This window comes from Mustelus asterias, chromosome 10 (assembly GCF_964213995.1).
Source record: "Mustelus asterias chromosome 10, sMusAst1.hap1.1, whole genome shotgun sequence".
NCBI lineage: Eukaryota > Metazoa > Chordata > Chondrichthyes > Carcharhiniformes > Triakidae > Mustelus > Mustelus asterias.
Genome location: NC_135810.1, coordinates 978,317 through 1,001,176, shown reverse-complemented (window position 1 = coordinate 1,001,176; position 22,860 = coordinate 978,317). Strand labels below are relative to the sequence as shown.

Sequence of the window (22,860 nt, the reverse complement as noted above, 5' to 3'; positions counted from 1 at the left end):
GTGTTGGACTGGGGTGGACACAGTAAGATGTTCCTCAACACCAGGTTAAAGTCCAACAGGTTTATTTGGAATCACGAGCTTTCAGAGCATTGCTCCTTCATCAGATGAGTGGGATCTGAGTCGGAGATTCCGAAGCAAGATTCCTCTGGGAAAGCGGGAATGGGGAAGTGGGAGAGTAAGGAAATGGATTGTGTTTCTATTCTGACTGACTGACTCTCTCCTTCTGTTCCCAGGGCAATCCCGGCCTCCCAGGTGCTCCTGGTTTTCCGGTAAGTCTTTGGGTTTTTGGGAAAGGTCGTTGGGTGAGAAGCTGGGATATTTTCAGCATTCCTGCTTGAGTTTGGGAATCTGACCAACAGGAGCTCAGAGATCCCTGTTGCCATCCAATCAATTTGCTTGGATAGAGGGCCCCATCCCAGCCATTAACAACAGCTGTGCAGACGTTAACAGCTGCTGTGGGTCACCGAGTAACCCTTCACCTCACAGTGGGTAACCTCTCACCTCACAGTGGGTAACCTCTCACCTCACAGTGGGTAACCTCTCACCTCACAGTGGGTAACCTCTCACCTCACAGTGGGTAAACAAAGAACAATGCAGCACAGGAACAGGCCCTTCGGCCCTCCAAGCCCGCGCCGCTCCCTGGTCCAAACTAGACCCTTCACCTCACAGTGGGTAACCCTTCACCTCACAGTGGTAACCCTTCACCTCACAGTGGGTAACCTCCCACCTCACAGGGGGTAATCCCTCACCTCACAGTGGGTAACCCCTCACCTCAGAGTGGGTAACCCCTCACTTCAGAGCACAGGGTGTTGGGTCAAATCATACAATAAAGGGTTGAGACTAAAACTCCAGGATGTCATTCCCAGTGAAGTTCTGAGGGAGTGCCGCACTGTCAGAGGGTCAGTACTGAGGGAGTGCCGCACTGTCAGAGGGTCAGTACTGAGGGAGTGCCGCACTGTCAGAGGGTCAGTGCTGAGGGAGTGCTGCACTGTCAGAGGGTCAGTACTGAGGGAGTGTCGCACTGTCAGAGGGTCAGTACTGAGGGAGTGCCGCACTGTCAGAGGGTCAGTACTGAGGGAGTGCCGCACTGTCAGAGGGTCAGTACTGAGGGAGTGCTGCACTATCAGGGGTTCAGTACTGAGGGAGTGCCGCACAGTCAGAGGATCAGTACTGAGGGAATGCTGCACTGTCAGAGGGTCAGTACTGAGGGAGTGCCGCACTGTCAGAGGGTCAGTACTGAGGGAGTGCTGCACTGTCAGAGGATCAGTGCTGAGGGAGTGCTGCACTGCCAGAGGGTCAGTACTGAGGGAGTGCTGCACTGTCAGAGGGTCAGTACTAAGGGAGTGCCGCACTGTCAGAGGGTCAGTACCGAGGGAGTGCCGCACTGTCAGAGGGTCAGTACTGAGGGAGTGCTGCACTGCCAGAGGGTCAGTACTGAGGGAGTGCTGCACTGTCAGAGGGTCAGTACTGAGGGAGTGCCGCACTGTCAGAGGGTCAGTACTGAGGGAGTGCCGCACTGTCAGAGGGTCAGTGCTGAGGGAGTGCCGCACTGTCAGAGGGTCAGTACTGAGGGAGTGCCGCACTGTCAGAGGGTCAGTACTGAGGGAGTGCCGCACAGTCAGATGGTCAGTACTGAGGGAGTGCTGCACTGTCAGAGGGTCAGTACTGAGGGAGTGCCGCACTGTCAGAGGGTCAGTACTGAGGGAGTGCCGCACTGTCAGAGGGTCAGTACTGAGGGAGTGCCGCACTGTCAGAGGGTCAGTACTGAGGGAGTGCTGCACTATCAGGGGTTCAGTACTGAGGGAGTGCCGCACAGTCAGAGGATCAGTACTGAGGGAATGCTGCACTGTCAGAGGGTCAGTACTGAGGGAGTGCCGCACTGTCAGAGGGTCAGTGCTGAGGGAGTGCTGCACTGCCAGAGGGTCAGTACTGAGGGAGTGCTGCACTGTCAGAGGGTCAGTACTAAGGGAGTGCCGCACTGTCAGAGGGTCAGTACCGAGGGAGTGCCGCACTGTCAGAGGGTCAGTACCGAGGGAGTGCCACACTGTCAGAGGGTCAGTACTGAGGGAGTGCTGCACTGCCAGAGGGTCAGTACTGAGGGAGTGCCGCACTGTCAGAGGGTCAGTACTGAGGGAGTGCCGCACTGTCAGAGGGTCAGTAGTGAGGGAGTGCCGCACTGTCAGAGGGTCAGTACTGAGGGAGTGCCGCACTGTCAGAGGGTCAGTACTGAGGGAGTGCCGCACAGTCAGAGGGTCAGTACTGAGGGAGTGCTGCACTATCAGGGGTTCAGTACTGAGGGAGTGCCGCACTGTCAGAGGGTCAGTAGTGAGGGAGTGCCGCACTGTCAGAGGGTCAGTACTGAGGGAGTGCCGCACTGTCAGAGGGTCAGTACTGAGGGAGTGCCGCACTGTCAGAGGGTCAGTACTGAGGGAGTGCTGCACTATCAGGGGTTCAGTACTGAGGGAGTGCCGCACAGTCAGAGGATCAGTACTGAGGGAATGCTGCACTGTCAGAGGGTCAGTACTGAGGGAGTGCCGCACTGTCAGAGGGTCAGTACTGAGGGAGTGCCGCACTGTCAGAGGGTCAGTAGTGAGGGAGTGCCGCACTGTCAGAGGGTCAGTACTGAGGGAGTGCCGCACTGTCAGAGGGTCAGTACTGAGGGAGTGCCGCACAGTCAGAGGGTCAGTACTGAGGGAGTGCTGCACTATCAGGGGTTCAGTACTGAGGGAGTGCCGCACTGTCAGAGGGTCAGTAGTGAGGGAGTGCCGCACTGTCAGAGGGTCAGTACTGAGGGAGTGCCGCACTGTCAGAGGGTCAGTACTGAGGGAGTGCCGCACTGTCAGAGGGTCAGTACTGAGGGAGTGCTGCACTATCAGGGGTTCAGTACTGAGGGAGTGCCGCACAGTCAGAGGATCAGTACTGAGGGAATGCTGCACTGTCAGAGGGTCAGTACTGAGGGAGTGCCGCACTGTCAGAGGGTCAGTACAGAGGGAGTGCCGCACTGTCAGAGGGTCAGTACTGAGGGAGTGCCGCACAGTCAGATGGTCAGTACTGAGGGAGTGCTGCACTGTCAGAGGGTCAGTACTAAGGGAGTGCTGCACTGTCAGAGGGTCAGTACCGAGGGAGTGCCGCACTGTCAGAGGGTCAGTACTGAGGGAGTGCTGCACTGCCAGAGGGTCAGTACTGAGGGAGTGCCGCACTGTCAGAGGGTCAGTACTGAGGGAGTGCCGCACAGTCAGATGGTCAGTACTGAGGGAGTGCTGCACTGTCAGAGGGTCAGTACTGAGGGAGTGCCGCACTGTCAGAGGGTCAGTACTGAGGGAGTGCCGCACAGTCAGATGGTCAGTACTGAGGGAGTGCCGCACAGTCAGATGGTCAGTACTGAGGGAGTGCCGCACTGTCAGAGGGTCAGTACTGAGGGAGTGCCACACTGTCAGAGGGTCAGTGCTGAGGGAGTGCCGCGCTGTCAGAGGGTCAGTGCTGAGGGAGTGCCGCACTGTCAGAGGGTCAGTACTGAGCGAGTGCCGCACTGTCAGAGGGTCAGTGCTGAGGGAGTGCCGCACTGTCAGAGGGTTAGTACTGAGGGAGTGTCGCACTGTCAGAGGGTCAGTACTGACCGGTGACTCTTCTGAATTTTTCCCCAGTGTTGTGGTCAATATTTATCCATTAACCAACAAACATAAGGAAGATAATCTGGTTGTGAACACGGTGATGGCTGGGGGCGTTTGCAGTGAACTGGTTGGCTAACATATTTCACACACCCACGAATACTCAAGAATAAGGAGCAGGATTGGGCCAATCGACCCCTCGAGACTGCCCCGCCTTTCAATCAGATCGAGGCTGGTCTGACTCTGCTCTCAATTCCTTGTCTATCCCCCATAACCCCATCAAATCTGCCTGACACTGGGTGGAATATATCCAATGAGTGACCGCTCTGTGGGAGAGAATTCCAGATACTGATGCCTCTCAGACTCAGAGAGAAACAATTTCTCCTCATCCCCGCCTCCAATGGAACACATCTCATTTCTAAACTGTGGTGCCCAGTTTGAGTCTTTCCCATGAGGGAAATATCCTCCCAGGATGCACCCTGTCAGCTCCTCTCAGCATCGCTACACTTCAATCAGATCGCGTCTCAGTCTTCAAAACTCCAATGGGCCGCGGCCCAACCTGTCTAAATTGCCTCATAAGATATACCCACCTCCCCCGCCCTCCCCCCTCCTCCCCTCCCCCAGGCAGCCTGCCCCTTCCCGGGAGTAGATAAAGTGTGTGGGGGTAAGTGTTAGTGTCTCACTGAGAGGTGTAGATATTAGATTGGTCTGACTCTGCTCTCAATTCCTTGTCTATCCCCCATAACCCCATCAAATCTGCCTGACACTGGGTGGAATATATCCAATGAGTGACCGCTCTGTGGGAGAGAATTTCAGATACTGATGCCTCTCAGACTCAGAGAGAAACAATTTGGTAATTTATAACTCGTACCTGTACAGATCTCCAGGCTCTCGCCCTGACTGGGTGCCACCTCAGTGCTAGATTCTACTCAGTCCATTATCATGTGACACTCTACATCACACTGTGGGCGGTACTCTTCCCCAGTTCTGCATCAACCCCTGCTATGCTGAACACCCTTATTATACAGAGTGAGCCTTCTCTGAACTGCTTCTTGAATAAGGAGACTAAGTTCTCAAGATGTGGCCTCACCAACACTCTGCACTAATGTAGCAAAACATCACAACTTTTACATTCCATTCCCCTCACAATAAACACTAATGTGCCACTTTATCTCCAAATCACTTGCTGTACCTGGAATCCATAGAATCATAGAATCCCGACAGAGCAGCAGGAGGCCATTCAGCCCATCAGGTCTGCACCGACCACAATCCCACCCAGGCCCCATTCCCATAACTCCACGTATTTACCCTGCTAATCCCTGACACTAAGGGGCAATTTATCATGGCCAATTCACCCAACCTGTATATCTTTGGACTGCGGGAGGAAACCAAAGCACTCGGAGGAAACCAATGCAGACACGGGGAGAATGTGCAAACTCCACACAGAGACCCGAGGCTGGAATCAAGCCCGGGTCCCTGGCGCTGTGAGGCAACAGTGCTAACCACTGTGCCACCATGCTGCCCCTGTAGATTCAATTCACCTGATTCATGTACCATCAGAGCTCTGTACACCCAGATCCCTCTGTATATCAGAGCTCTGTACACCCAGGTCGCTCTGTACATCAGAGCTCTGTACACCCAGATCCCTCTGTACATCAGAGCTCTGTACACCCAGATCCCTCTGTACATCAGAGCTCTGTACACCCAGATCGCTCTGTACATCAGAGCTCTGCACACCCAGATCCCTCTGTACATCAGAGCTCCGTACACCCAGATCCCTCTGTACATCAGAGCTCTGGACACCCAGATCCCTCTGTACATCAGAGCTCCATACACCCAGATCCCTCTGTACATCAGAGCTCTGCACACCCAGATCCCTCTGTACATCAGAGCTCTGTACACCCAGATCCCTCTGTACACCCAGATCCTTCTGTACATCAGAGCTCTGCAATCTCTCTACATTTAGATTATCTGCTGTGTTTCTTCCTGCCAATGTCGCTTCACATTTGTCCACATTACACTTCCTCTGACTAATTTTTGCCCATCATTTTAACCATTCCATATCCCATTGCAGAATCCTTATATCCGCTTCACAACTTGCTTTCCTACTGCAAAGCTCTGAGGTGCAGAGGGATCTGGGTGTCCTAGTGCATGAATCACAAAAGATTGGTATACAGATACAGCAAGAAATTAGGAAAGTTAATAGGATGTTATTGTTTACTGTGAGGGGAATTGAAGACAAAATATGCTTCAGTTGTACAGGGCGTTGGTGAGACCACATCTGGAGTATTGTGTACTGTATCTGTCTCCTTATTTAACCAAAGATGTAAGTGCGTTAGAAACAGTTCAGAGAAGGTTTACCAGACTAATTCCTGGAATGGGAGGGTTGTGTTATGAGGAAAGGTTGGACAGGCTGGGCTTGTATTCACTGGAGTTTAGAAGAGTAAGAGGCGGCTTGATTGAAACATATAAGATCCTGTGGGGATTTGACAGGGTGGATGTGGAGAGGATGTTTCCTCTTGTGGGAGAATCTAGAACTCGGGGTCACTGATTAAAAATAAGGGGTTGTTTATTCCAGACAGAGGGGAGGAGAAATTCTTTCCCTCAGAGGGTGGGGAGTCTCTGGAACTCTCTCCCTTAAAAGGCAGTGGGAGCAGAGACTTTGAATATTTTAAGGCAGAGATGGATAGATTCCTGGTAAGCGAGGGGGTGAAAGGTTATCGGGGGGTCGGCAGGAACGTGGGGTTGAAGTTACTATCAGATCAGCCATGATCCTAATGCAGAGAAGCCTTGAGGGGCCGAATGGCCTTCTCCTCCTGTCCGTATGTCCGTAGATACCCATCTCAATGACACTGCCAAATAGCTATGTTTCATCTGATCCCTTCACCGAAGTCATTGACATGGGTTGTAAATAGTTAGGGTCCCAGCACTGATCCCTGTGGCAGTCCATTCATCAAATCTCCGCTCCCTGTTAGCGAACCAATCCTGTCTTCATGCTGATAGGCTGCCCTCTGTGTTACAAAGTACTTCGGAATCTTTGGCGGTTGTGAAAGGCGCTATATTAGAAACATAGAAAACTACAGCACAAAACAGGCCCTTCAGCCCCACAAGTTGTGCCGAACCTATCCCTACCTTTTAGGCCTACCTATAACCCTCCATCCTATTAAGTCCCATGTACTCATCCAGGAGTCTCTTAAAAGACCCTACTGAGTTCGCCTCCACCACCACTGATGGCAGCCAATTCCACTCGCCCACCACCCTCTGTGTGAAAAACTTCCCCCTAACATTTCCCCTGTACCTACCCCCCAGCACCTTAAACCTGTGTCCTCTCATAGCAGCCATTTCCACCCTGGGAAAAAGCCTCTGAGAGTCCACCCGACCTATGCCTCTCAACATCTTATATACCTCTATTAGGTCTCCTCTCATCCTACATCTCTCCAAGGAGAAAAGACCGAGCTCCCTCAGCCTATCCTCATAAGGCATGCCACTCAATCCAGGCAACATCCTTGTAAATCGCCTCTGCACCCTTTCAATCTTTTCCACATCCTTCCTGTAATGAGGCGACCAGAACTGAACACAGTACTCCAAGTGGGGTCTGACGAGGGTCTTATATAGCTGCATCATTATCCCGGACTCCTAAACTCAATCCCTCGATTGATAAAGGCCAGCACACCATACGCCTTCTTAACCACCTCCTCCACCTGCGGGGCCGATTTTAGAGTCCTATGGACCCGCACCCCAAGGTCCTTCTGATCCTCTACCGTGCTAAGAGTCTTTCACTTTATATTGTACTCCTTCATCCCATTTGACCTGCCAGAATGGACCACTACACATTTATCTGGGTTGAAGTCCATCTGCCACTTCTCCGCCCAGTCTTGCATCCTATCTATGTCCCTCTGTAACTTCTGACATCCCTCCAGACTATCCACAACCCCACCAACCTTCGTGTCATCGGCAAACTTACCAACCCATCCCTCCACTTCCTCATCCAGGTCATTTATGAAAATGACAAACAGCAAGGGTCCCAGAACAGATCCCTGGGGCACACCACTGGTGACTGACCTCCAATTAGAAAAAGACCCATCGATACACACACTCTGCCTCCTTTGGGCAAGCCAGTTCTGGATCCACAGGGCAGCAGCCCCTTGGATCCCATGCCCTCTCACTTTTTCTAGAAGCCTTGCATGGGGGACCTTATCGAACGCCTTGCTAAAATTCATATAAACCACATCTACCGCTTTCCTTTCATCAATGTGTTTAGTCACATTTTCGAAGAACTCCACCAGGCTCGTAAGGCACGATCTGCCTTTGACAAAGCCATGCTGAGTATTCTTGAGCATACTAAACCTCTCTAAATGCTCATAAATCTTGTCCCTCAGGATCTTCTCCATCAGCTTACCAACCACTGAGGTTAGACTCACCGGTCGGTAATTTCCTGGGTTATCCCTATTCCCCTTCTTGAAAATAGGAACCACATCTGCAATCCTCCAATCCTCCGGCACCTCTCCCGTCTCCATCGACGACACAAAGATCATCACCAGAGGCTCTGCAATCTCTTCCCTCGCCTCCCACAGTAACCTGGGGTACATCCCATCCGGACCCGGCGACTTATCTATCTTGATGCCATTCAAAGATTCCAGCACAACCTCTTTGTTAAAGTCCACATACTCAATCCTTTCAGTCCACCCCACGCCCGCAGTACATCCACCCAGGTCCTTCTCTTCTGTGAAAACCGAGGCAAAATACTCATTAAGCACCTCTGCCATTTCTACTGGTTCCGTACTGATTTTCCCGCCTTCACCTTTTATAGGCCCTTCCTTCACGTCTCATCCTTTTACTCTTCACATATTTATAGAACGCCTTAGGGTTTTCCTTAATTCTACTTGCCAAGGCCTTCTCATGACCCCTTTTGGCTCTCCTAATTTCCTTCTTTAGTCCCTTCCTACAAGCTGTATACTCATCTAGATCCCTATCTTCACCAAGCTCTCTGAACCTTTTGTACGCTTTCCTTTTCTTCTCGACTAGGTCCCGCACAGCTTTCGTGCACCACGGTTCCTTTAACCTACCAACTCCTCCCTGTCTGCTCGGAACATTGTCCTGTAGAACCCTAGACAGACATTCCTTGAAAAACTGCCACCTCTCTTCAGTAGATTTCCCCGAGAATACCTCCTTCCAATTCACTCCTCTAATTTGCTGCCTTATGTCTTCATATTTCCCCTCACTCCATATAAATACTTTCCTAGCTTGCCTGATCCTCTCTTTTTCCAATGCAAGCCTAAAGGAGATAGAGTTATGATCGCTATCCCCAAGATGCTCTCCCACTGAGAGATCTGACACCTGTCCAGGTTCATTGGTCAGTATCAGATCAAGTACAGCCTCTCCTCTTGTAGGCTTGTCCACATGCTGTGTCAGGAAACCCTCCTGAACACACCTAACGAACTCCTCCCCATCCAATCCCCTTACCCTAGGGATATTCCAATCTATGTTTGGGAAATTAAAGTCTCCCATCACAACAACTCTGCTATTACTGCATCTCTCCAGGATCTGTTTCCCTATCTACTCCTCCACCTCCCTGTCACTATTGGGCGGCCTATAGAAAACTCCCAGCAAAGTGATCGACCCCTTCCCACTCTGAACTTCCACCCACAGAGACTCGGTGGACAATCCCTCCACAGCATACACCTTCTCTACAGCTGTGACACTATCCCTGATCAGCAGTGCCACTCCACCCCCTCTCTTGCCTCCCTCCCTGTCCTTCCCGAAACATCTGAATCCTGGCACCTGGAGTATCCAGTCCTGTCCCTGAGACATCCAAGTCTCCGTAATGGCCACCACATCACACTTCCAGGCATCGATCCACGCTCTGAGCTCATCCCCTTTATTCACTATACTCCTGGCATTAAAGTAAACACATCTCAATCCTTTGGTCTGAGCTCTCCCCTTCTCGATCCCCCGTCCATCATCCCTCTTGCACTGTCTATAACCCTTCTCTGTTTGCGAGCTAAGTTCCTCGCTCCCAGTCACCTCGTCTCGATCCCCTCCCCCCAACCTATCTAGTTTAAACTCTCCCCAGTAGCCTTAGCCAACCTATATTAATGCAGGTCTTTCTTTATTTTGCAGGGAATTCCTGGCATTCCTGGACAGATGGGCCCCAGGGGTCCCACAGGAGTGGTCGGCCCGGTCGTACGTATCACCCCATCTGGGAATGTTAAACCTTCCCGTGGGAGTTAATTGCTTGTTTCCCAGTTCTTGTTTGTTTGAATTTGTTGCTCCAATTCTCACCAGTTTGAAACTTTCTTCCACAGGGTCGGCCTGGACCTCCGGGAGCGCCAGGACCAAAGGTAAGAGCTCAACAGCGACTGGAGAGAGAAAGGAATAGAGATTTAATCACCGGTCCCCTGCCCCCCGTCAGACTAAAGCTTTCCAAATGACTGATTCACCTTCAGTACCGTATCCAATTCTGAGCAACAAACTTCAGGAGAATGTCTGGTCCTTGGAGACGGTAAGAAGTCTCACAACACCAGGTTAAAGTCCAACAGGTTTATTTAAATAAACCTGTTGGACTTTAACCTGGTGTTGTTAAACTTCTTACTGTGCTTACCCCAGTCCAACGCCGGCATCTCCACATCATGGCTACCTTGGAGACAGGGCAGAGGAGATTTTCCTCTGAGGGATGATGGACTTCAGTTCATGTGGAGAGACTGGAGAAGCTGGGATTGTTCCCCTGAGAGAGGATAATGAGGAGATTTAATCGAGGTGTTAAAAATCAGAGGGTCAGTACTGAGAGAGTGCTGCACTGTCAGAGGGTCAGTACTGAGGGAGTGCCGCACTGTCAGAGGGTCAGTAGTGAGGGAGTGCTGCACTGTCAGAGGGTCAGTACTGAGGGAGTGCCGCACTGTCAGAGGGTCAGTACTGAGGGAGTGCCGCACTGTCAGAGGGTCAGTACTGAGGGAGTGCTGCACTGTCAGAGGGTCAGTGCTGAGGGAGTGCTGCACTGTCAGAGGGTCAGTACTGAGGGGGCGCCGCACTGTCAGAGGGTCAGTACTGAGGGAGTGCCGCACTGTCAGAGGGTCAGTACTGAGGGAGTGCCGCACTGTCAGAGGGTCAGTACTGAGGGAGTGCCGCACTGTCAGAGGGTCAGTACTGAGGGAGTGCCGCACTGTCAGAGGGTCAGTACTGAGGGAGTGCCGCACTGTCAGAGGGTCAGTACTGAGGGAGTGCCGCACTGTCAGAGAGTCAGTACTGAGGGAGTGCCGCACTGTCAGAGGGTCAGTACTGAGTGAGTGCCGCGCTGTCACAGGGTCAGTGCTGAGTGAGTGCCGCACTGTCAGAGGGTCAGTACTGAGGGAGTGCCGCACTGTCAGAGGGTCAGTACTGAGGGAGTGCCGCACTGTCAGAGGGTCAGTACTGAGGGAGTGCTGCACTGTTAAAGGGTCAGTACTGAGGGAGTGCTGCACTGTCACAGGGTGAGTGCTGAGGGAGTGCCGCACTGTCAGAGGGTCAGTACTGAGGGAGTGCCGCACTGTCAGGGGGTCAGTATTGAGGGAGTGCTGCACTGTTAAAGGGTCAGTACTGAGGGAGTGCCGCACTGTCAGAGGGTCAGTACTGAGGGAGTGACGCACTGTCAGAGGGTCAGTACTGAGGGAGTGCCGCACTGTCAGAGGGTTAGCGCTGAGGGAGTGCCACACTGTCAGAGGGTCAGTACTGAGGGAGTGCTGCACTATCAGAAGGTCGGTACAGAGGGAGTGCCGCACTACCAGTGGGTCAGTGCTGAGGGAGTGCCGCACTGTCAGAGGGTCAGTACTGAGGGAGTGCTGCACTGTCAGAGGGTCAGTACTGAGGGAGTGCTGCACTGTCAGAGGGTCAGTACTGAGGGAGTGCTGCACTGTCAGAGGGTCAGTACTGAGGGAGTGCCGCACTGTCAGAGGGTCAGTACTGAGGGAGTGCCGCACTGTCAGAGGGTCAGTACTGAGGGAGTGCTGCACTGTCAGAGGGTCAGTACTGAGGGAGTGCCGCACTGTCAGAGGGTCAGTACTGAGGGAGTGCTGCACTGTCAGAGGGTCAGTACTGAGGGAGTGCCGCACTGTCAGAGGGTCAGTACTGAGGGAGTGCCGCACTGTCAGAGGGTCAGTACTGAGGGAGTGCCGCACTGTCAGAGGGGCTGCCTTTCTGATGAAGCACCATTAGCATTCTCTGATTGGTGTGAATGGTCCCATGCACTTTTCCCCCTGCTGCCTTTGTGACGATTTATTCCTCAACTAAAAGAACTGTGGGATCTTGCTGTGCACTCATTTGCTGCTGCAATTCTCACATTACAATAATGAGTGCTCTTCAAATTTAACAGTGAATTAACTGTAAAGCATTTTGGGATGTCCTGGGGTTGTGACAGGTGCTATAAAAATGCTGTTTTTGTTGGTAACCTTTGACACTGCATTGCTTTATCCGTAGGGTAACGATGGGATCAGTTACCAGGGGAGACCTGGAGACAAGGTTGGTGAATTTGTTTATTGTGTAAAGAGTTTCTTCTTGCTGAGCGCACACTCTGCACTGAATTTAACACCCCTCATACTTTACCCAATGGCCACAGTCTGGAAAGTCGACATGGAGCTCCCTGTGCCCAACTCATTCCCAGCAGCTTTCCCATCACCCTCAATCCCAGCAGCTTTCCCATCATCCTCAATCCTAGCAGCTTTCCCATCATCCTCAATCCCAGCAACTTTCCCATCACCCTCAATCCCAGCAGCTTTCCCATCACCCTCAATCCCAGCAGCTTTCCCATCATCCTCAAACCCAGCAGCTTTCCCCATCATCTTCAATCCCAGCTGCTTTCCCATCATCCTCATTCCCAGCAGCTTTCCCATCATCCTCAATCCCAGCAGCTTTCTCATCACCCTCAATCCCAGCAGCTTTCCCCATCATCCTCAATCCCAGCAGCTTTCCCATCACTCTCAATCCCAGCAGCTTTCCCATCATCTTCAATCCCAGCAGTTTTCCCATCATCCTCATTCCCAGCAGCTTTCCCATCATCCTCAATCCCAGCAGCTTTCCCCATCATCTTCAATCCCAGCAGCTTTCCCATCATCCTCATTCCCAGCAGCTGTCCCATCATCCTCAATGCCAGCAGCTTTCCCCATCACCCTCAATCCCAGCAGTTTTCCCATCATCCTCATTCCCAGCAGCTTTCCCTTTCCGCCTCAATCCCAGCAGCTTTCCCATCATCCGATTGCGGAGTCCTGAGATCAGAGCTCTGGTGCTGGGAGTCCTCACTGGAAAGTCTGGCGCTGGAAGATTCACTCAGAGAAAGGTGATCACTCAGCATCATCGCATCCACATCAGGAACCAGCACAGTGACTTCACTGGGAAGGAAGTGGGTGGAGTCTGGATAATGGCTGAGGAAGGAATTGAAGGAAAGGTCAAAGCTCCCAGGGGGCTGTCGGGGGGAGGGAGATAACTGGGAGGGTGGAGGTAGCGAGGATGGAGGAGGTGAAATAGCAGAGAGAGGGAGTGAGGGAGAAGGAGGCAAGAGGGGAGGCAGCAAGAAAGAAAGAGAAGAGGTAGTGAGGGGTAGAGGGAGGTAGTGAGGAATGCGGGGAGGGTAATAGGGAGGGAACAAGGAAGGAGAAGTAGGAAGTGAGGGAGGCGGAGGGAGGTAGGGACAGGGAAAGGAGCCTGGAGGAGTGAGGGAGGGGGAGGGAGGTAGGGAGGGGGAGGGGAGGGAAAGCGGGGGGAGTGAGGGAGGGAGGGGGAGGGAAGGGAGAGCGGAGGGGTGAGGGACGGAGGGGGAGGGAGGGGAGAGCGGAGAGTGAGGGAGGGAGGGGGAGGGAAGGGAGAGCGGGGGGGTGAGGTAGGGAGGGGGAGGGAGGGGAGAGTGGGAGGGTGAGGGAGCGAGGGGGAGGGAAGGGAGAGCGGGGGGGTGAGGGAGGGAGGGGGAGGGGAGGGAGAGCGGGGGGGTGAGGGAGGGAGGGGGAGGGAAGGGAAAGCGGAGGGGTGAGGGATGGAGGGGGAGGGAGGGGAGAGCGGAGGGTGAGGGAGGGGGAGGGAAGGGAGAGTGGGGGGGTGAGGGAGGGAGGGGGAGGGAAGGGAGAGCGGGGGGGTGAGAGAGGGAGGGGGAGGGGAGGGAAGGGAGAGTGGGGGGGTGAGGGACGGAGGGGGAGGGAGGGGAGAGCGGAGGATGAGGGAGGGGGAGGGAAGGGAGAGCGGGGGGGGTGAGGGAGGGAGGGGGAGGGAAGGGAGAGCGGATGGGGTGAGGGAGGGAGGGGGAGGGAAGGGAGAGTGGGGGGTGAAGGACGGAGGGGGAGGGAGGGGAGAGTGGGGGGGTGAGCGATGGGGAGGGGTGTTAGAGAAGATAGAGAGCCTATATTAGAGCAACGGACAGGGAGGTAGATATCGGAAGAAGTATCTGAAGGATTGGATGTTTTGGAATGGAGGGGTTTGCAGAGAGTGAAAACATATCAATGATATCAAGACCAAATGTTCCATTGTTAACTTTACTGAGGACAAAGAGATAGTGAGAAAAGTAAGTTGTGAAGCGGATATAAGGATTCAGCAATGGGATATGGAATGGTTAAAATGATGGGCAGAAATTAGTCAGAGGAAGTGTAATGTGGACAAATGTGAAGCAACGTTGGCAGGAAGAAACACAGCAGATAATCTAAATGTAGAGAGATTGCAGTGCTCTGATGTACAGAGGGATCTGGGTGTACAGAGCTCTGATGTGCTGAAGGATCTGGGTGTTCAGAGCTCTGATGTACAGAGGGATCTGGGTGTACAAAGCTCTGATGTACAGAGGGATCTAGATGTACAGAGCTCTGATGTATAGAGGGATCTGGGTGTACAGAGCTCTGATGTACAGAGGGATCTGGGTGTACAGAGCTCTGATGTACCGAGGGATCTGGGTGTACAGAGCTCTGATGTACAGAGGGATCTGGGTGTACAAAGCTCTGATGTACAGAGGGATCTGGGTGTACAGAGCTCTGATGTACAGAGGGATCTGGGTGTACAGAGCTCTGACGTATAGAGGGATCTGGGTGTACAGAGCTCTGATGTACAGAGGGATCTAGATGTACAGAGCTCTGATGTACAGAGGGATCTGGGTGTACAGAGCTCTGACGTATAGAGGGATCTGGGTGTACAGAGCTCTGATGTACAGAGGGATCTGGGTGTACAGAGCTCTGATGTACAGAGGGATCTGGGTGTACAGAGCTCTGATGTACAGAGAGATCTGGGTGTACAGAGCTCTGATGTACAGAGGGATCTGGGTGTACAGAGCTCTGATGTACAGAGGGATCTGGGTGTACAGAGCTCTGATGTATAGAGGGATCTGGGTGTACAGAGCTCTGATGTACAGAGGGATCTGGGTGTACAGAGCTCTGATGCACAGAGGGATCTGGGTGTACAGAGCTCTGATGAATAGAGGGATCTGGGTGTACAGAGGGATCGTGCTGTAGAAAGCTCTAATGTATAGAGGGATCTGGGTGTACAAAGCTCTGATGTACAGAGGGATCTGGATGTACAGAGCTCTGATGTACAGAGGGATCTGGATATACAGAGCTCTGATGTACAGAGGGATCTCGGTGTTCAGAGCTCTGATGTTCAAAGGGATCTGGGTGTACAGAGCTCTGATGTACAGAGGGATCTGGGTGTACAGAGCTCTGATGTATAGAGGGATCTGGGTGTACAAAGCTCTGATGTACAGAGGGATCTGGATGTACGAATCTCTGATGTGCTGAAGGATCTGGGTATACAGAGCTCTGATGTACAAAGGGATTTGGGTGTACAGAAGGATCATGGTGTATAGAGGGATCTGGGTGTACAGAGCTCTGATGTACAGAGTGATCTGGATGTACAGAGCTCTGATATACAGAGGGATCTGTGTGTACAGAGCTCTGATTTACAGAGGGATCTGTGTGTACAGAGCTCTGATTTACAGAGAGATCTGGGTGTACAGTGCTCTGATGTACAGAGGGATATGCGTGTACAGAGCTCTGATGTACAGAGGGATCTGGGTGTACAGAGCTCTGATATACAGAGGGATCTGGGTGTGCAGAGCTCTGATATACAGAGGGATCTGGGTGTACAGAGCTCTGATATACAGAGGGATCTGGGTGTGCAGAGCTCTGATGTACAGAGGGATTTGGGTGTACAGAGCTCTGATGTACAGAGGGATCTGGGTGTACAGAGCTCTGATGAATAGAGGGATCTGGGTGTACAGAGCTCTGATGTACAGAGGGATTTGGGTGTACAGAGCTCTGATGTACAGAGGGATCTGGGTGTACAGAGCTCTGATATACAGAGGGATCTGGGTGTGCAGAGCTCTGATGTATAGAGGGATCTGGGTGTGCAGAGCTCTGATGTACAGAGGGATCTGGGTGTGCAGAGCTCTGATGTACAGAGGGATCTGGGTGTACGGAGCTCTGATGTACAGAGGGATCTGGGTGTACAGAGCTCTGATGTACAGAGGGATCTGGGTGTACAGAGCTCTGATGTACAGAGGGATCTGGGTGTGCAGAGCTCTGATGTGCAGAGGGATCTGGGTGTACGGAGCTCTGATGTACAGAGGGATCTGGGTGTCCTGGTAGATGAATCAGGAAAGGTTAGTATGCAGGTACAGCAAGTGATTCGGAACGCAAATGGCAGGTTTGTTGTGAGGGGAATGGAATATAAAAGTTGGGATGTTTTGGTACATTAGTGCAAGGCGTTGGTGACACCACATCTTGAGAACTGTGTACAGTTTTAGTCTCCTTATTTAAGAAGAGATATAAAGCAACTCCGAGCAGGTTCACTTGGCTGTTAGCTGGGACGGGGAGTTACCTTATCAGGAAAGGTTGGACAGGCTGGGGCTGTATCCATTGGAGGTTAGAAGGTTGAGAGGTGATGATCTTATTGAAACATATCAGAGACTTGACAGGGTAGACACTGGGAGGAGTTTCCCTTGTGGGAGAGACTAGAACTCTGGTCACAGCTAAAAATAATTGATCTCCATTTAAGATGGAATTTCTTCTCTCAGGTGGATAGTCTGGAATTCTCTGCCCCAGAGAGCAATGGAGGCTGCGGGTCCTTGAATATATGGAGGAACAGACTGAAGGGGCCAAATGGCCTCCCCTTGCTCTGAGTTTGTGTTCATGTGTTGGTAAGATGGTTGGGGAAGATTATTGAATGGAGAGTTACTCACTATTGTGTATTTTGTGCTTTGTCTGTGGCTCACATTCTCTTTCACCAATAACCTGGTTGGGGGGATTTTGACATGAGCAATGGTATTGTCTGAAAGGAGTGGACATGATGGTCCCTCGGTGAAGCTCGGTTGGGTGAATCAGCAGTTTCTTGGTTTCGACGCCAGGGTTCCTCGAATGCTGTGGGACTCCGGCCCAGATCCCGGACACTGTCTCCTGTGAACTGTTTGATTTGTTGTTCCTCAGGGTGATCCCGGAATTCCAGGTTTACCAGGAGGTTCTTTCGGTGAAACCAGACAGGTTATCGGACCCGGTGACAAGACAGGAGAAAAGGTAAAAGCGTGACGGGGTAAATCCCATCGGCAGGTGCTCGAGGCGAGGGCTCAATAGACTTACTTGTAATGAGGTCACTTTTACCAGAGGGTGATTCAGGCGTGAAAAACCGAAAGGTGAAGTCATTCTCAGCTCAGAATTAAAGATAGAATCAGAGAATCCCTACAGTGCAGAAGGAGGCCATTCGGCCCATCAAGCTTGCCCTGACAATCCCACACAGGCACAATACCTGTAACCCCACACATTTATCCTGCTAATCCACTGACACCAGGGGAAATTTAGCATGGCCAATCCACCCAACCAGCACAGCTCTCAGACTGTGGGAGGAAACCGGAGCACCCGGAGGAAACTCACGCAGACACAGGGAGAACGGACAGACTCTGCACAGACAGTGACCCGAGACCAGAACTGAACCCGGCTCGCTGGCGCGAACCACTGTGCCACTGGATAACAGGGGCCACTTCAGTGCCTCAAATCCACACTCAGAGGGTCAGTACTGAGGGAGTGCCGCACTGTCAGAGGGTCAGTACTGAGGGAATGCCGCACTGTCAGAGGATCAGTACTGAGGGAGTGCCGCACTGTCAGAGGGTCAGTACTGAGGGAGTGCCGCACTGTCAGAGGGTCAGTACTGAGGGAGTACCGCACTGTCAGAGTATCAGTACTGAGGCAATGCCGCACTGTCAGAGGGTCAGTGCTGAGGGAGTGCCACACTGTCAGAGGGTCAGTGCTGAGGGAATGCCACACTGTCAGAGGGTCAGTACTGAGGGAGTGCTGCACTGTCAGAGGGTCAGTACTGAGGGAGTGCCACACTGTCAGAGGGTCAGTACTGAGGGAGTGCTGCACTGTTAGAGGGTCAGTACTGAGGGAGTGCCGCACTGTCAGAGGGTCAGTGCTGAGGGAGTGCTGCACTGTCAGAGGGTCAGTACTGAGGGAGTGCCGCACTGTCAGAGGGTCAGTACTGAGGGAGTGCCGCACTGTCAGAGGGTCAGTACTGAGGGAGTGCCGCACTGTCAGAGGGTCAGTACTGAGGGAGTGCCGCACTGTCAGAGGGTCAGTACTGAGGGAGTGCCGCACTGTCAGAGGGTTAGTACCGAGGGAGTGCTGCACTGTCAGAGGGTCAGTAGGGAGGGAGTGCCGCACTGTCAGAGGGTCAGTACTGAGGGAGTGCTGCACTGCCAGAGGGTCATTGCTGAGGGAGTGCCGCACTGTCAGGGGGTCAGTACTGAGGGAGTGCCGCACTGTCAGAGGGTCAGTGCTGAGGGAGTGCCGCACTGTCAGAGGGTCAGTACTGAGGGAGTGCCGCACTGTCAGGGGGTCAGTACTGAGAGAGTGCCGCACTGTCAGAGGGTCAGTGCTGAGGGAGTGCCGCACTGTCAGGGGGTCAGTACTGAGGGAGTGCCGCACTGTCAGAGGGTCAGTGCTGTGGAAGTGCCGCAGTGTCAGAGGTTCAGTACTGAGGGAGTGCCGCACTGTCAGAAGGTCAGTACTGAGGGAGTGCCGCACTGTCAGAGGGTCAGTAGTGAGGGAGTGCCGCACTGTCAGAGGGTCAGTACTGAGGGAGTGCCGCACTGTCAAAGGGTCAGTACTGAGGGAGTGCCGCACTGTCAGAGGGTCCGTACTGAGGGAGTGCCGCACTGTCAGAGGGTCAGAACCGAGGGAGTGCTGCACTGTCAGAGGGTCAGTAGTGAGGGAGTGCCGCACTGTCAGAGGGTCAGTACTGAGGGAGTGCCGCACTGTCAGAGGGTCAGTGCTGTGGGAGTGCCGCAGTGTCAGAGGTTCAGTACTGAGGGAGTGCCGCACTGTCAGAGGGTCAGTAGTGAGGGAGTGCCGCACTGTCAGAGGGTCAGTAGTGAGGGAGTGCCGCACTGTTGGTGAACCAGATGGGTTTGTACAACAATGGTTTTATGGTCCTCATTAGACTTTTAATTCCAGATTTTATTTTTTATTGAATTCAAATTTCACCATCTGCTGAGGTGGGATTCGAATCTGGGTTCCCAGAGCATTACCCTGGCTCTCTGCATGACAGTTGCACCACACCACACCACTGCCTCACCCTTGCACTGGGCATAATTCATTCTAAATATTGACATTAGACTTTACAATGGAAAATTGAAATTAAGGACAGAATGGATGAGTTTAACATGGGATCTGAATCATGTGCCGATATTAAATCCCATCCATTAATCCTGCTCCACCTGGACTCCACTTAGTGCTGAGTCCCTGTTGTGAGAGCTATCCCAGTGGATGGGGAGATAGTGATTTCCTGGTGTATGTTTAGTGAGAATCACTGTCATTTTCTCTCATTCTTTACTCAGGGTGAGAAAGGGGATGAAGGAGCTGAGGGAGAAATCGGACACCCAGGGGAGTCGGTGAGTAGCAGTCAGCAGGATCCGGTTTGACTTCAGTTACTGGGATTGTGCTGATTCCACTTTCAAACACTTTCAATGCTAGCATTGCTTTTCAAACTTACGAAGCAGGCCACAAAGATTAAGCTTCATTCAGAACATTCCCTGAATGCGGGGAATAATTCTCTTTGGGATTGTTGTTTTGTTTAGGGAGCTCCTGGTCCAAAGGGAGAGAAAGGAGAAGAAGGAATCATGGGACTTCCAGGCCCAAGGGTATGGTATTACCATGAACAGGAATGCTTCCAAAATTCAACCATTCTTAGCTATACTTTTAACCTGAAAATGACCTCTTTCTAATTCCAGGGAGCGAGTGGTTTGGACGGACCTCCAGGTTCTGAAGGAGACAAAGTGAGTTAAACATCCACATAGAAACCTCACCGTGTCCGACATGTCCATAACATCCTCCTTACCTCGCTCTCATCGTCACGTCTGTCTTTGTATCTCGGTACAGATTGGGCTGGAAGGCCCTTTAACTGTCTGGAACTTTCCGAGAGAGATAGATTGGCACACACAGTCAGAAAATATTACAAGCAAAGTATTATCTCCAGAAGCAAACAATCTTTAAGAGGATAGTTTAGGGTGTAGGTTGTGACTTTATTGTTGCGATGTTGGTTAGTTTGGGTGTTATATCCCTGTCACTTATTACAGACACACAAACAATGACAGGCTCCCTGGTCACTCCGTTTGTTCAACACAATAGTGATGTAAATGCTGCCCAACTCCAACCAATCCCGTGTAAGTGCTGGAGAGTGACAATAAAACAGATGAAAACGCAGGTCAGACTGAGGAAAGAAACCTGAGAAATGGCTCTTCATCTCCGCAGACGAGACACTGACGTCACGCAAAGGGTGGTGAATCTTTGCAATTCTCTCCCTGCGAGAGTTGTAGATGCTCCATTGTTGAATCTGTTAAAGACTGAGACACAGTAAGAAGTTTAACAACACCAGGTTAAAGTCCAACAGGTTTATTTGGTAGCAAAAGCCACACAAGCTTTCGGAGCTCCAAGCCCCTTCTTCAGGTGAGTGGGGAGCGAGCGGGAAAGGGGAGGTTAAAGCGAGGATCAGTCATTGTCATATTGAACGGTGAAGCAGGCTCGATGGGCCGAATGGTCTACTCCTGCTCCTATTTCTTATGTTCCTGAGAAAGCAGGAATCTGGTCTAGTCCCGAATTCCTGCACGATTTGGCCTTTTGTAAGAATGATCTCTGCTCCAATGGGTTCGTGTTCGTGCCTCTGAGCCAGAAACTCTGGGTTTGGGTCTCACCCCAGGACCTGATGACCAAGGAAGGTGTGTATTCCTCACACGGCCAAACAGGCTGAGTGACTTTAATCTCATGTCGCCTGGGCAGGTCAAATTAGTCCAAATATCATAGAGGAGGAATCCCAGGAGTGCATACGGGATGGTTTTCTGGTCCAATATACTGAGGAATCAACTAGAGAACAGGCAGTCCTAGACTGGATATTGTGTAATGAGAAAGGAATCATTGGCAATCTAGCTGTGTGAAATCCCGTTGGGGATGAGCGATTATAACATGCTAGAATTCTGCATCAAGATGTAGAGCGATGTGATGTGATGTGGTATTTACCAGTGATAAGGAAGGACTGTAGAAAAAGAGATAATCAGCCATGGATATCTAAGGAAATAAAGGAGGGTATCAAATTGAAAGAAAATGCATACAAATTGGCCAGAATAAACAGCAGACTTGAGGATTGGGAGAAGTTACTACCACAGAAAGCAGCTGAGGCTAAAATGTCAAATATATCTCTGGAGGCCAAAAGGAACAAAGGATGTGGGGGGGAGACGGGAACAAGTTATTGAGTTGGATGATCAGCCATGATCATACTGAATGGTGGAGCAGGCTCGAAGGGCTGAACGGCCTCCTCCTGCCCTTTTGTCTATTTTCTATCTCAATGGAATTCAGTGAATCAGTGTTCCCCAGGTGAGATGGCAACTTGTCCCAGATATTCACTATTTACCGGCAAAAGAACCACCTCCTGACATCTAACCTGGATCTGGCTTACACACCATAAAATCACGACCCCCCCAACAACCCCTGACCGCCGACGCCCAACCGCCCCCCTCCTCCAATCCCCCAATCCCTTTTTAATTAGAACAAACTGAACACAATGTATTCGCTTTGACATCTTACGCACCTCCATCAGATCATGCCCAATTCTGACTAAAACCCCAACTCCTTTTCACCTCGTTAAATAACCGGGATTGTTCACAGTGGACATGTGTCCAGTGTCAGTCTCCGCACCCTTCCCAAAGCCTCAATATCTCCCACCATATGAGGAAACCAAACTGCTCACCCTCTTCCGAGTGAGATTTGGCCATGGTCTTGAGCAAGGATGCAATAGTTTACCTTGTTATGTAATCAGTTGCCTTGTTTGTACCCCGCACCCTAAACTTCTTCAATAAACTCACACAATTGTTAAAAAGCTAAATCAGGTTCATTCCACGATTCTCGAGGTGACCGGCAACTGAGTGTCACCTGTCAGTGACTGTTAAAGTCTAAAACTCCGAGACAGGAAGGAGTCCATTTGCCCCGGCCGTGTTTTACCATCTCTACTGCCCAGTAGTAGGTTGGAGAAGATTGGTTATGGAACGTTAGGTGAGACCTCCACACATTGGTAATCGCCATGGTGAACCTGTTGGAGTTCGCGAGGAAACTGGTCAGTGGATGGACAGCTCATTAGCATAAACGCAAGGTTATTGCTAAAATCTCAGGCTTGCTTCAGCCAGCACCCTTTGTGGTGGATAACACCCCTCTGCCCACCCAGTTTACCCACCTCCATTAACACTCGGACAACCAGGAACATCTGGAACAGGAAGGCTTGCCCTCTCCCTGTCTACAACATCGGGATCAGGGAGACCCTGTCTCCCTCTCCTGCCACAACATCGGGATCAGGGAAACCCTCTCCCCCTTTCCTCCCACAACATCTGGATTAGGACTCTAGTCTGGATTCTAGAAGAGGGATTACACTGAGCACATGGAGAGAATTTACTCAAGGATAGAGGATAATTAACAAACAAAGCAATTCTATTTTAAACTGGATGTAAATCAGCCTCTTCCAGTAAACTCGTCAATTCCAGTGTCATGTGACTGTTTGTGTCATTTGCAGGGTGTCCTCGGTGTCCGTGGTCTCCCAGGGGTTGATGGTCGAGCAGGACTGAAGGTAAATTGCATGAATCACAAAATGGAATTGGGAATTGCCAACCTGAGCTTGCTGTTTATTTCAAACTTATTGCTATGGTCAAGATTCATCCGTCAACCAACATCAGTCAATCACATTACCCGCTCATTGATCTCAAATCCTGTTTTGTGGGATCTTGCTGTGCACA

General features: G+C 51.6%; 1 protein-coding gene across 1 annotated transcript in view; it reads left to right on the top strand.

Moving 5' to 3' along the window:
- Window positions 1-22,860, top strand: part of LOC144499982 (uncharacterized) — a 173,721-nt gene that overhangs the window by 135,773 nt on the left and 15,088 nt on the right. Inside the window, exons 10-18 of the mRNA XM_078222719.1 lie at window positions 234-269; window positions 9,729-9,791; window positions 9,914-9,949; window positions 12,057-12,098; window positions 17,024-17,110; window positions 19,426-19,479; window positions 19,666-19,728; window positions 19,819-19,863; window positions 22,641-22,694. Coding sequence (XP_078078845.1) covers window positions 234-269; window positions 9,729-9,791; window positions 9,914-9,949; window positions 12,057-12,098; window positions 17,024-17,110; window positions 19,426-19,479; window positions 19,666-19,728; window positions 19,819-19,863; window positions 22,641-22,694 — 480 coding nt within the window. The remainder of the gene's footprint in view (window positions 1-233; window positions 270-9,728; window positions 9,792-9,913; window positions 9,950-12,056; window positions 12,099-17,023; window positions 17,111-19,425; window positions 19,480-19,665; window positions 19,729-19,818; window positions 19,864-22,640; window positions 22,695-22,860) is intronic.